We start from the raw sequence: 17,863 nt of genomic DNA on the forward strand, positions 1-17,863 counted from the left end.
AACGTGGGTATGAATGAGGGAAATGTTACCAACCGAAATATTTGCTCATAAATAAATTATTCCAAGGGAGATAATTCATTATTCTATCCAATGATTGTATGTCTTATTTCGTGAATTAGGCATAAATTTGCTGCGCGGAATATATTCATAAGTCTATGAATAGGGAATGTTTGTGGACTATATATTCCTTTATAAAACGTATGTGTTGTCGTTCCTGGAGTTTCACTAACTGAACTAAGTAGAAAAGCCAATCTACTTGTGACAGACAGTGCGCGCAGAAAATCACGATCGAATAACTTACGTTTCATTTCTGCAACATTATGCTATTGGATTTTGCAAGAGTCATTCAAAGGGAGATAACTGCCGTGTGACGGAATCTATTTGCTCATTTCATATCCCTCCGCCGCGTTCGGATAATCCAAGATGGCGTGGCAGCCGGAGGAGAGTGGTCTTCGGCAAATATTACAGCTGTTGAAAGAATCGCAGTCTCCAGATACAGCCACGCAACGCGCCGTTCAACAAGTATCCTTTAAACACCCGTTTCTTTTTATTTTCCTTGATATTTTACATTGTCTATGTGTAAGACTCTGCGTTCAAATTTCATGTTGTAGATTTAACTACTTTAACACGTGTTTCGTCATTTGCGCCGGTTATAATTGTGACAGCAGGCAAATCAAACGATCCTCATGATAACAGCAATACTGTATTAACGGTGGTTTGTTAGCTGAAGAAAGGTGACACACTATGTACAGTTGGAAGGGCAATGCTACTGATAATTTCTCTGTGCATCTACTGAACAGTGAACACCTCATCTCATGAAAAATTCTAAAAGGATACCAGAAAACATCCAGCATTAAAAACATTGGGATTGTATGACCATTACAGTCAACTCATGGGATCTTTGTCATTAGTTGAAACTAAGTGATCGACAAGGCTGACCATTCTGATAATGTATATGGGAAAACCTTCCCAAATTGAGTAATTTCTGATTATCCATTGGATACTATTTTAAGTTGGTGGGACAAGTGCTGGGCTCTTAAGTCTCTTTGTTGATAGACTACATGTGTTATAAGAGGCAGAATGGTAAATAGATTCTCTTCTGAGTACATGTATTTTTCAGTTGCTAAGAACTGAACATGTTGGTGATAACTGCAGATCAGTGTATAATACACAAATGAAAGATGTATTATAATATGTATGCTGATCTGTGTTTATCCCATCCACCTGATGAATACCTCACACAAACTTTTTCTTCTGAAGTTTTGAATTCAAAATGAAAGGGAAACATAAGAATAATGTTATATTTCATGTCTTTGGTCAAGTCTCGATCTCAAACTCAATTATACCACTTAACTGTTGATATTGATAGTCCTGTTTTTGCATGATACACCATGTTTACCACACTAATTACTTTGAATTTACATGTTGTCCAGTAATAGGAAGTACCTAGTTATTGCTTTTGACATTTGTGCAGGTACCATGGATACATGCTGGGAAAATAGAAATAAGACACTGGATCAAAATATGACAGATAAAAATATTAATACAGTGATCATGTACATGTATTTCTTTTTTTACTTGGAAATCCTAGTTTTCAGGAAAGTTGAGCTTTAGTCATGTTAGTTGCAATGTTCATGAGATATACTGATAAAGTGAAATGTGAAACCTTAACCAGTGTGCAGAAATTGGAAGAGCTCAATAGGTATCCAGACTTCAACAATTACCTAATTTTTGTTCTCACCAAGTTGAAATCTGAAGGTGAGTGATTTGGCCATGATTGATAAAATATTGTCTCCATCCTTTTTAAATATTTTTTGCTCCACACCTTAAGGTGGCACTGGTAGCCCAGTTGTCTAAGGCAATAAAAATTTGCTGTTGTGAGTGTTGTCCCTTCACTACACCAAAAACCTATGATCATGGGTTCGAATCCAGGTTCTTCCCAATTATGTTTCTAGGTTTGTAAACACCATATCTGAGCACATGGGTTTCAAAAAAGTGGTAAACATCACTTGATCAATTCCGGCTTCCCTGACACATCATGTTGACACGCTGTGATATTACTGGAATACTGTTCAAAGAGACAGTATACCCAACTCACTCATTTAATAAGACTGTAATTGTGAGTGAGTGGTTGCCATGAGCGAGTGTCAATCCGCTTGCCAGGATCTTCATTAAGTGTGTTCAAGTCAAGATTCACGTTATGTTTTTTATCTGTCGGCACCATACCCATGATTACCCATTTCAAAATTACCTGCATCAGTATTTACTTTTTCTCATGAAGCAGGCAAGCCGAACTACTATTCAATTCTCTGTTGAACCCAACTCATTGATGCCAGTTTGTAACCTGGCAGATTATTTATCACTCATGCTTAAGTAGAAATGGTTCTAATGGCAGAATTTGGTATTAAGCATGAAAGTCAAGGAATCCTTGAATCTAAATGTTATGAAGGTGTCCCAAGATGCAAATGCTATAGGAGAAGCTCTAGTTTAGTATGTTTACTGAACATTTGTCTTCCTTGTTTTATGAGTTTCAGTCTCATATGTCAGATCTGTATTTTGATCTGTATTACCCCCTGCCTTTTCAAGCATCAAGGTGGTTGGGTAGTCTAGCAGTCGAAACATTGAATCCCTCACTTTGATGTGGCTGGAATGATGACAAAAGCAGCATAACTCACTCTGTCACTACTCTATCAGCTTGTCATTTAATTGTTGGGTTATTTCTAAAACTTAAATAATGTTTCATATTGAAAATGGTGGCACTTCCTGGATCATGTCCGCAATTCACTGTGCAGAGTTGAGTCCTTGGGCACGTAAGAAATGTAAGATTGTGGGTTCGAAACTAGAATCACCCCCATTGTGTGTCTCGGTTTGTGAGCACCATATCTGTGCTCATGGGTTTCACCAAAGTGGTAAGCATCTTGGAGCTGTATCACTTGGGGCTTTTCTCCCACCTGAAGCTGACACGCAGTGATATGACTGGAATACTTGTCCAAGCGGTGTGAAGACCAACTCACTCACTCCTTGATCCTGTGGATACATGTGAGTGAGTTTATGCTTTACGTCACATCGGCAGTATTTCAGCCATATCGTGACGAGGGGATACATGGAGTTCGGTATAAATTTGAATTTGACCCTGGAGTTCGTGGAAGCCCTCAACCATGTTTTTGTGTTGTTTGACCCAATATGCAATATGAGCTATAACATTATTGAGAATCTTTGACTCTTCTTCAACTTATCATGGTCACTATTTTTCATTCAGATGATCCAACGAGATCCTTGAGTGGTTTGATTTTGAAGAACAATGTTCGTGCCCATTTTGAGAAGTTTCCTCCAGAGGTAACATCCTTCATAAAGCAAGAATGCCTGAACAGTATTGGAGACCCTTCCCCACTCATAAGGGCCACCATTGGAATTCTTGTTACAACAATTGTTGCCAAGGGGGAACTGCGCAATTGGCAGGATTTGTTACCAACACTCTGCCAGTGCTTGGATTCTGAAGACTATAATGTTTGTGAGGTATGTGCTTTCTCATATCATATGTTTAGTATATGTTCTCTTTGTCAATTTTTAATTCTCTAATCAGTTTATTAGAATTATGGTTCATATTATAGCCTTTATGGTGACATGTATGTCAGTGTTAACAGGAACAATAGAGAGTAAATGGCTTAAGTGCTAAGTTTTACATTATTTCATTGAATACCTGTGAAAAAAAAACAAAATTCCCTATTAGTCTTTTGTTGTCACAGTCTAGTGAAAGATCCCAAAAGTCCATGCTATTTTGTTAGTATGTACAATATTGAGTATTCTGCTAGCCACATATTAAGTGTCAAATCCTTATAGCATGGAAGTTTGGATGATGAATATATTGATACTGACAGTTGACCTTACACTATGTTGAGGAAAACATACCCAAAATATTTTTGGACAAGGATAAAAATATCTTTGTTCTTATTTGGAGAATAATATCTGCAGGAATTATTACACATTCATTTATATATAGGAGTGACTGGGGCGCATTATTGTTATTGCTGTGCAGTATCACAGTAGTGTTTGATGATGTTGGTTTTATGGCATCTATCGACTCTATCAATTATACAGTGGAATCGGTGGCAACTATTCATTAATAATATTGCGTTTGGACCATGGACAGTTGTGATATATCAATAGTTTAATTGTACGTTACTAATATCATGAATATATGGTTGCTTTAATATATAGTACATCTTGGCTCTACTTTTTATGTTATGTTCAAGCAGTGCTAGACATGCCAATGTAATATATATGTTCAATTGCACTGATTTATATAATTGACTACTCAAAGTTAGATTGCTGACATTGCCTATTATTCCATGATGAACAAGACCTATTTGTATATATGTATGTAAATAGCATGAATCAAGCCTGAAATAGGAATTATTCCAAGAAATCTATGTCTCAGTGTTGTTACACTGAACCATTGTTTCAAGCCAGCTCTTTGCTGCTTATTTTCATATTCAAAATGAAAATATGATATTCATTTTTCATTCAAAATTGGCAAGAAACATATTATGAATTATCAAGTAAAAGTGTCAGTTTTGAAGATGAAGTCCCTGTCATATGAGGATTGTTGAGAGGCTTTGATAATGAGTCGGGTGTTGTGGAGCATTGGATAAATAATCAGTTAAATCGATTGCCAATATGTCTAATTGATAAAAGTAGTCCCGTTAATAAAGTTTGTTGCCCTGCAGTTTAAACATGTTAAATCCCGTCTTTCAAGCTTGTTAAAGCAACTTGTGATCAGCCAGCCGTGAGCAAGGCTGGCCTATGATCAATAGTACCTCATTGTTTGTTATTCCTGTTGTCTTCTTTTTTCAAACTGTTACCATATGTTATTCAGAAAATAAAATTAGAAGTAATAAATTATTAAAGGTAAATTTTCATAAAATTATAAGTCTGATCGATGGCTCTCTCTTCCCATCAACCGAAAGTACCTTGATGACTACTGCGTTACTACAGATGCATGAGGAAAAAAGCTCTTATTATTATATGAATATTCATCTACTTTGAGTTGTGATATTGCTGGAATATTGCTTCGGTAAACAATAAATAGGAAAATGTAATCTGGGGGCATTCATGGTGGCACATAATGGGATATGCACATGACTCATTTCAATTTACACATTCTCGAAATTGGAGCACATTGATAAATGTTTCTTCTAAGTGACTGTTAGCTTCATAATATGAAACATTTTGTATTTGAAACCATGTGCCCATCTGCTGCATGCAGGTGGTAATTACTGAGTCATTATTGAACAGATGCTGCACTGGTGCACTCCAGAATATGAACACTGGTTGCCAATGCTGACCAAATAGGCATTCAAACTTGGCATTGGATGAGGATATCTTAGTATCATTATTAAATGGCTATCAGCATTTGAACAGGATGTATATTATTTTTGTCAGGCAATTTTGGTGTTCTGAAATGAAAATATCTTGCCAGAGCCATCAGAAGTAAAATATGTTTGTGACTTTCAGTGTCAACAGGGATTTATCTACGATTACAAACTAAGTTGTAACTTTGTTCAAAATTAGATTTTTTAATGTTCTTATTTTTGTAAATTCTGAGTTTGGGGGAATTTGTTGATTCAAATTGGGAATATTTGCTGCAGACGTGGGGCCAAATATGTGCCTCTGAGATGGTCTTGATAAATGTTTTAATGACTGTCCCTTACTCACCAGCGTTCAAAATGAAAAATCTCTCTCATGCCTCAAAAGCCTTATTAAAGCTGAAGTGTAAAAAATGGTTATTGGCGTTCAAAACTTGTTCTTTATCAGAGTATTGGTTCAGGACAATCACTAGTCTTGGGTGTTGTGTATTCTTTACTTTAGGCTTGCCTTCATTTCAACTCAGTCAGTACCTGCCAATTACTTCCAATCAATGCTATTTAGATTTTCTTAGATTGTTTCTGTAAAGTAAACAACCAATTTGTCGAACTTAATTTCCTTTGGGCTCTTGAAATCAGATTAGTTTGAAATCTTTTATGCAATGTGAAAGAAGAATTAACCTGAAAAATGATCTCTTATCGTAATAAATTATTTGGTGGACACAAGCAATCCAATCACCAGCAACCTGTGTTTTTCCTACATCGATGCAAAACAAGGCAGCCTCTGATCACCATGATACATTGTAGCTGACAAAATCCGTCGCTTGATCCCAAGAATGAGGATTCCCGAGAGAATTACGTTTGGAATTGGCTGAGGGGATTATATTGATTTGTTGGTGTTGTCCCTCTCCAAGGCTTGGGTTAGCTGTATAGCTATTCTAGTCTACTAGCTTAGCAATGCCCATGTCTCCTTGACAGAAGCTGATCAATTCGAGAGGGATATTGCACCCTTGAATGTCTGCACTAGTAATTGAACCCAGAGAAGAATTTCTATAAACTAACCCAAAAATCAATTCTTGCTGTGGTAGTTGGATCTGAGCATGTTAAAGCTTGTACGTAACCCAGCTTGATTGATTAAGGTTACCCTCGGGCTTGAATTGGATTCATTTATTGAAGTGTTGGAACAGACTGTAACAGAGTTCCCATTAATTCATGGGACTCATACTTTATCGTGTTTATGGTTTTGACAAATTATGTAGATATGCTAATTGCTAATTTCATGGATCCAAGAAGTCCTTATGTTCCTGTGATAAGAGCATACTGATACACCGCTTGTCCATTCTGTCATGGTTACGTGATATTCTAAATCATATAATACCAAATCACTACTATAGCTTTGTTTAGGAAGTGACATCTTTTTCCCCGACTCTCTTAGCAGTAACTAAGCACAGAAGGTCTTCCTCGTGAGCTTGAATTTTACCACTAAACTGACTCCTGAAAGAGATACTGGCCACTCAATATTTGAAAAGTAAAGGAGTTTACATCAAATCAAGAGATATTTGACATGTGGGGTGGGGAAGAAACGTCCTTTTGCTCACAAGCGTTCACAGGTGATATGCTGCCCACACTAATTGGGAGTGCAAGGTATATTATTTGTATTAATAATGGAAGAATTTTTCAAGTGTAATTTGATAGGACAGTTATTTGAACCTGACGAAAAATGAAGCAATACTAGCATATGGGCCCGGGTTATTTACTAAAATAGAAAGGAGATATAATACACTGGATAATAGATGATGGAAAAGAGAAAGTGTACACTTCTTATTAAAGAATTAGTGATAACAAACGTTCAGATCAAAAGAAATGACCCCTTCATTAGATAAATTGGAAAAAGGAGTCTTCTGAGTTTTTTCCTTCCTACTTTTATATAGTCCATTGACATATGCTTGCTTGGATGTTCCCAAAGGAGCGTTTAGTCCATTTGTTACCAAGCAACGGAAGAGGGTCCAGCCGAAAGCAGTCAAAATCAATTATTGGTATAAGAAAGACTTGATGAACACCTGAACCTTGGATCAGCTTGTTTCATTAGCTGTCTTGCTTAAGGACTTGTGTTCAACAGACTGGAGATGCTGATAGAATCAGGACTGATTCTTATCTCCGGTTGGTGTTGAGATGCTAATCTGTTCCTCACCCTCTGTGATGCTGACAAATGTATTGATTATTCACAGCCCTGTCTCGTTCTCCACTCTTGCGACCTAAAGCAGTCAAGTACCAATGACATCAGGTTTTCAAATCAGTTCGTTTTCTTGGACATGATTTTTATTCAAAATGTCCTACGAGTCCTTTTGAAGTTCCTGACCCACTCACTTGATCACTGAACCACTCATTTAATGATTGACCAACTCACTTCATGAGAGATCCATTAAAATTAACTGGATCTCCCTGAGAATATACATATTTTGTGACCATTTATGAAAATTACGGCCAAGTAAAACTCATATAATTATTGGTCAGGCCTCATTATTTTAGCATGGAACTACACAAATTAATGTTGAAACTTTTGGTATGCTATAACACTAACGTCAAACACTATGTGATACTGAGATATGGTACCCTGTATCGGCTAATTTGTTTTTGAAAAATGTATTGGCTTTCTACATGATTTGGATACGTGAATCATTGTATTGTCTGGTCCAGACTCGATAATTTACAGACCGTTGTCATATAGCTGTAATATTGCTGAGTGCGGTGTTAAACAACAAACAAAATTGTACATGATTTGTAACCTGTGCAATAGGTTCCAGTAAAGGTAGTTTATACACTTCATTTAGTTCTTTATGATGTTTATTATTCATTTGTGTACAGTGTTCCTAAAACCCATAACATTGTGAAAGAACCTTTTCATTATCCTGCAGCAGAATCCTATCGTATCATGTAGAATAGTAGACATTTGTACGTTGAGAGTTAATGAGAATCTTGAGGAAACCGTCTGTCGGTTTTGATTTTGTTTCACCTTCCAAGTGTGCTTCTAATGAAATGTTTGTAAATTTTAATGACTAGGCAGTGTTTTAAATTCATTCTGGGATCCTTGAAATTTAATGCTATAGTATTTGAATCTAGGGATACCCTAACTTTCATATTTGTCTTTAGGATCATGAAAAGGACACCATGAAATGTTTGCTTAATTCGAGACACTGCTAAATATATAGTGTCCATGTTACAAGGATGGTGTGACGCATGGCTTGATATTATTCATATGATATTATTCCTGATGAAGCTGTAATTTGATTGGGCTTGATAACCTGTTGATAAAACTGTAATTTTTCTCAGCTTTATAACCTGATGAAGCTGTAATTTGACTGAGCTTGATAACCTGTTGATAAAACTATAATTTTTCTCAGCTTTATAACCTGATGAAGCTGTAGTTATACTAAGCTTGATAACCTGTTGATAAAACTGTAATTGTTCTAAGCTTTGTAACCTGTTGAAACTGTAATTTTACTGGCTGAGCTTGATAACCTGTTGATGACACTGTAATTTTGCTGACCAAGCATGGAACCCTCGACATGTTTAAGTGACATCTTGAAAGTGACTTAAGTTACTGTTGTTGTAGCGTTTGTTCATGAACGTATTGGCTACTGAGGCTACAGTGCTGTTGCACAACATCCTACATTCCTCGTAACCAGTGATTGTAATAACTGTATTGATGTGAAAACACAAGATCAATATAAACTGGGTTGACACAGAGCAAGATGATCAATACAAACAGTTCTTGTGGAAACAAAAGCTGGGATGTCCAATACTCTATGTGGCAGCTCCACGTTTTCTGAGTTAGAAGTAATTACTCTTTATGGCTTTGCTTAGCGGAGTGTTGGATTTCTGTACTCAGCTGAAGATTTAGCTATGTCAATTTGTTTACAAAAGAAATTAGGAAAGTGTACCATGAAGTAATTAATTGCGAAAATTCAGGGTGAATGTTTACTGTAAAAAAAGTTTTGTTTAAATTTTATTATTTGATCCTTCTTTATTGACAGTGTTTGAAATTAAAGGGATTTTGAGGTTTGCTCCTGTAGTGTTTGAATCAAGGGACTCAGTAATCCTTTTACTTTTAGCATTGGGCTTTGACAAGGACATCTTGATGTTTAGGTTTAATTTCAAACACTGATTGCCATTTTATTATAAGGTTATGTTAGGGATATAGTGAAAGACCTAGCTACAGTGGACCAACAATGTAATAACTACTTCTACACTGTCAGGGGTAATTAGCTTAATAATTTTTATTTGGTGATTGTGACTATTCAATGATCTATCTGTGAGTGTCCCAGAGTGTCAGTGTTTTCATTATAAATGTTATTCACAACAATTTTTTTATGGATCCACTGATCCTAAAAATATCAAATCTCCATTTAACAGCCAAGCCTGATAAACACCTTTTGATTTCCATGGTCAGAAGAACTTAACTCAATAGCGTTACTAGCCCGGGTACAGGTTAAATTCTCTTTTAATGTTAAAACAATGGGGAAGTTTGCACTAGCCCACAAGAATTTGTACTTGACCTGGACTAGAAGGCTAGTGTTAAGTTCTAACCCTGATTTCCTTTGCATCATTAATTTTCATCAGCTGTGTCATGACAAGGACCTCTTGACTTTCATACTTAATTTCAACATTGGATTATATTTTTAAACATCAAATAAGGATAATTGATACATATTTTAACAATGGTCTATAATTAGTACAGCTTCCTCCAAAATATTTCATAAAGATGGTTCGTCTTTGATGTTCAGTGTATTCAGGCCTTACTGTACAATGATTCATGATTGATGAAGGTACAGTGTCCACTGAACAATTAACTAGATCTGATACATCATCAGTGTTAATTTTACACTATCTTTCTGAAAAAAAACACATGAAAACACATAGATCGGTGAGAAAATGATGCTAAGATTTTTTTCTGTTGAATTGAGTTTTGAAACGGTAACTGGGAATGATGAAATCGTCTCCGATGGTTGTTGGTGTCAGACTATCTGTGCAAGCTTCGGAAAGAGAGTAAAGTGTTTCGGTATTGATTTTCTGGATGCAAGCCGTTTCTCTGGAGTCAACCCACTTACAGGCTTGAATAATTGATCAACTTGCTGCATTTAGAAGAAATATATCCTATCTTGTTTCAAATGTCTTGCCAAGTAATTTGATTTGAGGTATTTTGCCAAAGAAAATGCTCAAATGTCAGCAGCTGTATCATGTGTATTGTATTGCTTTAGTCTAATTGTGTAGTATCTGTGGTGGATGTAGCCATATTTCCATGCGGCATGTGGTTTAGGGTCTGAAATGATATATCTAAGTCAAGCTCTATACTATAACAATATACTTGTTTGTCAGTGAGCTGCATGAGTATCTGATTTGGACATGTCAGATGAAAGCAATATAGGATATATATTTTTGTACACAATTTTAGAAACTTAATCTACTGATGTGTCGTCCAATATAGGATATACAGTTGGAAATTTTAGAAACTTAATCTACTGATGTGTCATCCAATATAGGATATATATTTTTCTATACAGTTGGAAATTTTAGAAACTTAATCTACTGATGTGTCGTCCAATATAGGATATATATTTTTCTATATACAGTTGGAAATTTTAGAAACTTAATCTACTGATGTGTCGTCCAATATAGGATATATATTTTTCTATACAGTTGGAAATTTTAGAAACTTAATCTACTGATGTGTGGTCGTCATAATTTATTTCTTAACCGCTAGACATTTATTAATTCAAACACTGTGACGAGTCTGTACTAGTGTGCCCCCAGCAGCTGTGATAAGAACATCCCTCAAAATCTGCCCAAGTGTCATAATTATTGTCAGTCTTAAATAATCTGGAGGTTTACAGATCTCAGATTGGTCCATTTCATCATGTGCTCTAAAAAGATGACAGCACTTTGTAATCTGCAAGCCCTAAAGTTTCTGTATTAATTCCTTCTGACAATATCTGCTCATAGAATTAGGTTTCACCAGAGTGGGCTGCAGTCTGCATCACTTGGTGTTTTCCTCCCACATGGACCAGAAATGTATTTGTATAACTGAGCTGTGTAAGATTGAACTCACCACAGGGATTTATCTGGACCTGCTCTGAGACACATATTTTATCACATTGACAGCAAGCGTCTATGAAAATACCCTGATTTGAATTTCAAAGTTTCCAGTTAATGTTAAGTAATAATAACTAATGTTGCAGCATTGTAGAGGTGATGATTTTTCTAAAATTGCCTGCCACGGGCATTTAGTTTGGCATGTAGTATTGTTGCCGGAACATTTGGGTATCATCATCAGTGCCATTTTATCCAAGGTGACCATTTCCACTCTAAATCAACAAGCAGTAAATAGTTTTGGTGACTATTGCAGTGCTTAAAACTCATGTGATTCCACTTTCCATAGTATCATATTGTGCTGAAGACAAAATAAGAAATTGATTGACGGTAGTTGTCAATGACAAATAGCATTGACAAATGTTTGAGTGCTATATTTTCATAGCAGTAATCCTTTCTTTGATTTTACTACATATTTTTCTCGCTGGAATAGCAACAAGCTCTCAGAACATGTGAAATATGTTCTGCACTAGTCCACAAGACTATTCTGAAATAAAAAGTAATTTCTTTTACTTGGATAATACATATGCATAAAAGAAATTGAGTCACCACTTGCAGACATAGTAGGTTCTGAATCATTTTAATCATTGCCTGGATGGTGATTCAAGGCCTTTCAAGCTGATGCCTATATCGGTATTTGGGTATTATCTTCCATGCAACATTAGAATCTTAAACATTCTTGTCCCCTGTGTCAGCTCTGGATCTGTTGTATGTTGCAGGGAGCATTTGGTGCGTTGCAGAAGATTTGTGAGGACTCAGCAGAGTCACTGGACAGTGATGTGGTCAGCAGGCCTCTCAATGTCCTTATTCCTAAGTTCCTGCAGTTCTTCCGCCACCAGAGCCCTAAGATCAGGTTTGTATAGTTAATTGTCTCAGTAATTGTCATTGCAAAGATCGTATGTCAAATAACAAATATTTCCTTGTCACAGGAGAGCAAGTGTCAACAACATGTTTGTCTGGTCCAACATGTTGCCATGCTACTGTAATATTGAGGCATAAAGAAAAATCATTTTCATTAATAATATTTGTATAGCTGCTCATGCTCTTGTCTGGCACGTCCAAAGTAAAGGTGTGAGGGTGAGGTGTCCAGGTTATTTATTTCAACAGAACTGAGATACAATATACTGGATTATGAAGGATTGCTTTTGGCATGGGATAAATTAGTCAGGAACCATATGGGACGACAAACACTCTGATGATCCGTGATATATGGAAATATTGTTAGCGGAGTCGTATCTGGAGCTGTGTGTATAGTCAACAACTCTGTGAAGTTGTCATCATATTGATGCCTATGATGTAATTTCAAAAGATTTTTGATAAAACAGTTGATAAAAACTATTTACAGTAACTAGTAACCCAAAAATAATAGTCTATGTTAATGAGTTTTCTGTAAATGAAAATATAGGTAGTCCAAACCATGTCTTTTGCCCTCAGATTAATATGCTTTGTAACCATGGTTATTGAAAGCCATATTTTCCATGTTGTCTTGATCTGCAGAAATACAATTACCAGTATTCCACTGAGTACATCAGGAAAATCAATGTGTGTGCGATGCGGGTTAGTTGACATTGTGAGTGACATGCTGCTCTTCATTGTTCCAGGTCCCATGCCATAGCTTGTGTGAACCAGTTCATCATTGGCCGAACACAAGCACTGATGATTCACATTGACACCTTCATTGAGGTAATAGAAAAAATTAAAGACTTTTCATACCTTCCCAGTGTTAATATTATTGATCAAGCTGGTAGAAATGTTGGTTGTTGATAATAAGCAGCCCCATGATTTTGTAATAGCTAGGCTTTCTTGTTTGACGTTTAAGAACTTAATGAATAGGGTGGTCATGCGGTATGGATAGTTGCTCTATATAACTGGATTGTCAGGCTCAAATTCCGTAGTTTACAGGCCCCTGTTGTATAGCTTGAAATTTGCTGATTGAAAACAACATTATGTCTTAATGTTACTGATGCTATTAACCACTGGTTTGCCTGGCCCGATTGGGTAATTAACAGGTGGTCTTGATAAGACTCTAGTATTGCCGACTTCAGCACAAACAACATTCCCAGACTCATTAAAACCAATGACTGTCTGAATCATATGCAAAGTAATCTATCATGTCCATGGCTATCAACTTTTGCGACAAAGTTTTCTTTGTCTCCTATTTTTGCTTGTTAAACAGAATTCAAATGAATCTAGGAATTGATCTTCCTCTTATATTTATGAACACCTTAATGGGATAGTACAAGAAAGGAATTGTTGGTAGCTATTAATTGATTTCATTGAATATTCATGATCTAAGGACAAGATATTCCCATTAGGAAGATGTGGAACAATTGCTGTTGGCCCAGATATTGATGCAGCATCACGTACAGGATACTGAACAAACCACACAATACAAATCTATATTGATGAGTCGGTAAAATGTTACAATTGATAGTCTGCTTTGGTCTTGTAGGGTTGCTCTAACATGTCTTAGGTACGTATTGAAAATGTGTAATATTGCTAAGAATAGCATTTACTACAAATCAATTCAAGACAGGTAATGTGTTTTTCACACTGTTGTACTGAGACATGTTAATGGCAGTTATGATGATACCATGAACTCTCTCTTACTGATCTTTGTGAAGACAGCTGTTCTCTGACACTGCCATGCTGTCTCCATCTTGTCCACACACACTGTACATGGACAGCAAGCAACGCACCAAGTAAACGGATGTCATGTTTCCCCAAAGGCCAATAGCATTACATTCTTTGTAAAGTGATGTTTCTTTTGGCAGCTGTTTATCCCAGTACACATTCTGTTATATCATTTCATCTCTGACACTTTATTTCTTAATTTCCATTTCACCTCCATGTTGGATTCTGGGCAGAATACCAAGGCGTGTATATAGGGGTTCCAGGCTGATGGCATGTCCAAGACATGCACTGATGTCATATCATTGCACATGCCCAGATCCCCAAGGTCTTTTGGTATCACATGTTTGATGAAGGGGTTTCAATGTGATGTCAGATTGAAGAAAATTAACCACTGGTCATGTTGATATAGACACACTAAACTTACAGTGCACCAGATTACGGACTAGAAATCTCAGTTTTATGTAACATACAATATCAGTGGTAGAAACTAAAACTATTCCTTATAATAACAAATAGCAAAACCCTTCCAATGGCAAATTTCTACTAGTCTTTATGATCCCTTATCTATTGGGCAGTTTGGCAAGGACTTAAGGACTGGTGTCAATTCCTAACGCTGCAATATGCATTTTTGAACAGCCATGCTATTTGTAACACCACCAGGTCTTGCAATGTTGACCATTTGTGTCCATTTTAATCTGTGACCAGTGTGTAGGCACAAACATTTGCTTTAATGCTATCATCTACTGGTTTGACTTGCCCAGGCTTGGTTGATCACAGGTCACAATGATTCAGCGGACTCTGCTAACTGTGCCATAGATGTAAAGCTCGGTTAGATTGATGTCAACATTTTGTATCCAGAGGACACTGCTGTGGTTTTAGTTTAACGTCTCTGACTGTGATGTCTCTTTGTAGAACCTGTTTTTCCTGGCAACGGATGAAGACCAGGAGGTCAGGAAGAATGTGTGCCGGGCGCTCGTCATGCTGGTGGAGGTCAGGATGGACAGGCTAATGCCACACATCAACAACATTATTGAGGTCAGTAGTCCATACACTCCCTGAGAAACAGTCTGTTTATTTTACCTTCAAGCAGTTATGCCACCTGTGTTACATTAACTTAAATTGAGTTTATGTGAATGGCTTTTTCTTCTTCAATATTTGGATAACAGATTTATTTGGTCTGATGTCTGCGAAAGTGAAAAAGAAATTATTTTTTTCTTTTTTTTCTTATGCTTACATAATTAACTGTTCTTTATGATGGGCCAGCAGGGATATCTTGATGGTAATACATACATACATTTCTGAACCAATTGAGAGGTTTGAAAGAGGAATCAATTATCAATAGTCTAAAAAACAGGGTTTTAGATCAGTTAATTTTGCTAGATATTGAATTATTGCCCTATCAAATGTCCTATTAAAAGATATTTTACAATTTTGGTTGTTGAACAGAAGAATATCTATCTAGACTTGCTGAAATCATGAAAATTTCCCAATTACGAGAATAGCATTTGATATATAATTGATCTACGTCACAAGCACAAAGAGGTGTTCTTTAGAGGCTATTTACTAGTGTGACAGCTGTCATATTGCTGGAATATTGTTGAGTGCGGTGTTTAACAACAAACTAGTTTGGTCTATAAGCTGACACAATTAGACTTCCAATACTATTCAACAGTCTGCCAAAACCCTTTGAGCCTGCTTGTCCCACCTATTTTGTCATTTTTTTCACTCAATATTGGTCTTTGTATGTGGACTGTAGTACAAGGTGACCAGAACACACGGACATTTACTGGACTGTACTCGACACAGTTGGCCCCATGAAGATTCCGACCCATGCTTGCCGTAAAAGGTTGATGCATGTCATTGATCCCAATAGCGTGGATTGATGCTCATGATATCAATTACTGGATTGTCTGGTCCAGACTCTATTATTTACAGACCGCCGTCATATAGCTGGAATATTGCTGAGTGCGGCTTTAAACAACAAACAAACAAACCAAGACACAGTTGCTACACAGACTGTTATTCAGATGAATGTGGGTATCTAATAAAGAGTGTTGTTGACTGTTGCAGTACATGATGATGCGGACCCAAGATGATGATGACACAGTAGCCCTGGAGGCTTGCGAGTTCTGGCTGTCACTGGCAGAACAGCCCATCTGTAAGGATGTTCTGGCACCACACATCGAAAAACTGGTCCCTGTCCTCGTCAAGGGAATGAAGTATTCGGAGATTGATATAATACTGCTGAAGGTGATATTTTGTTTGAGTTTGACCGTACTATGAAGGGTGACACTTCGTTTTCAGAAGATGTTTGAAATGGTGAAAGTTTCAGTAAATGCATAACAGTGTTCAAAATAAACGGGGATCCACAGACCCTTGGGGTTTGCTCCTGTAGTATTTAAGTCAAGGGACCCCCTCATTCTTTAACTTGTAACATTAAGGTTGTGACAAGGACTTTAGGTCGCTACAAAAGATTTTATTATCATTAGTGTTTTTTAACCCATGTCAAGGAATGAAAAAATATTGTAAGGGCCAATTTACATTCTTTGATAAATATTCTTTTGGGACCACGGTTAGAATGTCTCCAGGACCCTTATATCAGTGCATACTGAATTGGATGCTGGTCAGGCTCAGCTGATCACAGGACATCCAGCTCCAATGATGTGGATCATTGCTCATGATTTTTAACCACTAATTTGTCCAGCCTTGACTCAATCATGTACAGGCTGCCATGATACAGCTGGAATACTGCTGACTACAACATTGAACATGATTCACCCCATGAGATTTAGCTGCATGTTCCATGAAGATAACTACCCCCAAAGGGATTCTGGGTTAGAATTGGTCCCCAGCAGTCAGGTCTGGTTGTAAGAGGCAACTGGATTGATTTCTGGTTATTGTAACAGATGTAAGCATGAATCATTGCTTCCAATAATCACTTGATTATCCAATCCGGATTTGATTTACCGCCGTCATATGGCTGGAATATAGCATTTTTAGTGGGGCGTTAAACAGCAAACATGAAGATATCTAACTGCTTGATATGTTGCTTGTCAGGGAGACGTGGAGGAGGATGAGATGATCCCAGACAAGGAATCTGACATCAAACCTCGCTTCCACAAGTCCAAGACACACAGCCAGAAGCACCAGGAAGGAGACGAGGTGAATATCAATAAGGAATCCTCTGTTCATGAATACATTTTGATAAACATGCATACTTCACTGTGAGGAAACCTCATCAATTGTACCTTTACGCTGGATCGAACTCACTCACTCAAAAACGTTCAGAACACTATGGACCTAAAAGGGCAGGGGTATATAGTTACACGGAGGAATTCTGTCAATCCGTCCTCCCGAGGACATTTTCTTGTGTGGTCTATAACTTGAAAAAATATTACCATATACAGTGATCGCTCGCTATTGCGCTCTTCGATAAAGCGCTACTTCGGTTATTACGCGCGGTAACGCATGGCTCCCAAAATTTATGTACACTTTTAATACTGAGAGTTTTACACAGACATGATTGTATTGTTGTTCGTTGTTTATTTGCACATAACGCTTCTCATTGCATAATCAACGGTTTATCGCTGAATGGAGTTCTAATAATCTGTTTGAAAACATCCGCGGCAGGTCCCGGAAATACGATTGTTCTACTAGTTAACTTTTCACACTATACATCCTTTGATCTTAGAAGCGCATGCATGCAATAAAAGAGAACC

The 17,863-nt window shown here is 37.0% G+C and overlaps 1 protein-coding gene across 2 annotated transcripts in view; it reads left to right on the plus strand.

Annotated features, from left to right (window-relative positions):
• Window positions 1-108: 108 nt before the first annotated feature.
• The window catches only part of LOC124133274 (transportin-1-like), a 37,666-nt gene continuing 19,911 nt past the window's right edge, over window positions 109-17,863 (plus strand). Inside the window, exons 1-8 of one of the 2 annotated variants that reach the window (XM_048400563.1) lie at window positions 109-522; window positions 1,683-1,758; window positions 3,260-3,516; window positions 12,230-12,363; window positions 13,112-13,193; window positions 15,057-15,179; window positions 16,215-16,394; window positions 17,202-17,306. In XM_048400563.1, the coding sequence (XP_048256520.1) occupies window positions 424-522; window positions 1,683-1,758; window positions 3,260-3,516; window positions 12,230-12,363; window positions 13,112-13,193; window positions 15,057-15,179; window positions 16,215-16,394; window positions 17,202-17,306 (1,056 nt within the window). In that variant the 5' untranslated portion in view covers window positions 109-423. The remainder of the gene's footprint in view (window positions 523-1,682; window positions 1,759-3,259; window positions 3,517-12,229; window positions 12,364-13,111; window positions 13,194-15,056; window positions 15,180-16,214; window positions 16,395-17,201; window positions 17,307-17,863) is intronic. The other variant, XM_046497630.2, reaches the window with a different exon arrangement.

Source organism: Haliotis rufescens, unplaced genomic scaffold, assembly GCF_023055435.1.
Source record: "Haliotis rufescens isolate VD_foot unplaced genomic scaffold, xgHalRufe1.0.p SCAF_2, whole genome shotgun sequence".
NCBI lineage: Eukaryota > Metazoa > Mollusca > Gastropoda > Lepetellida > Haliotidae > Haliotis > Haliotis rufescens.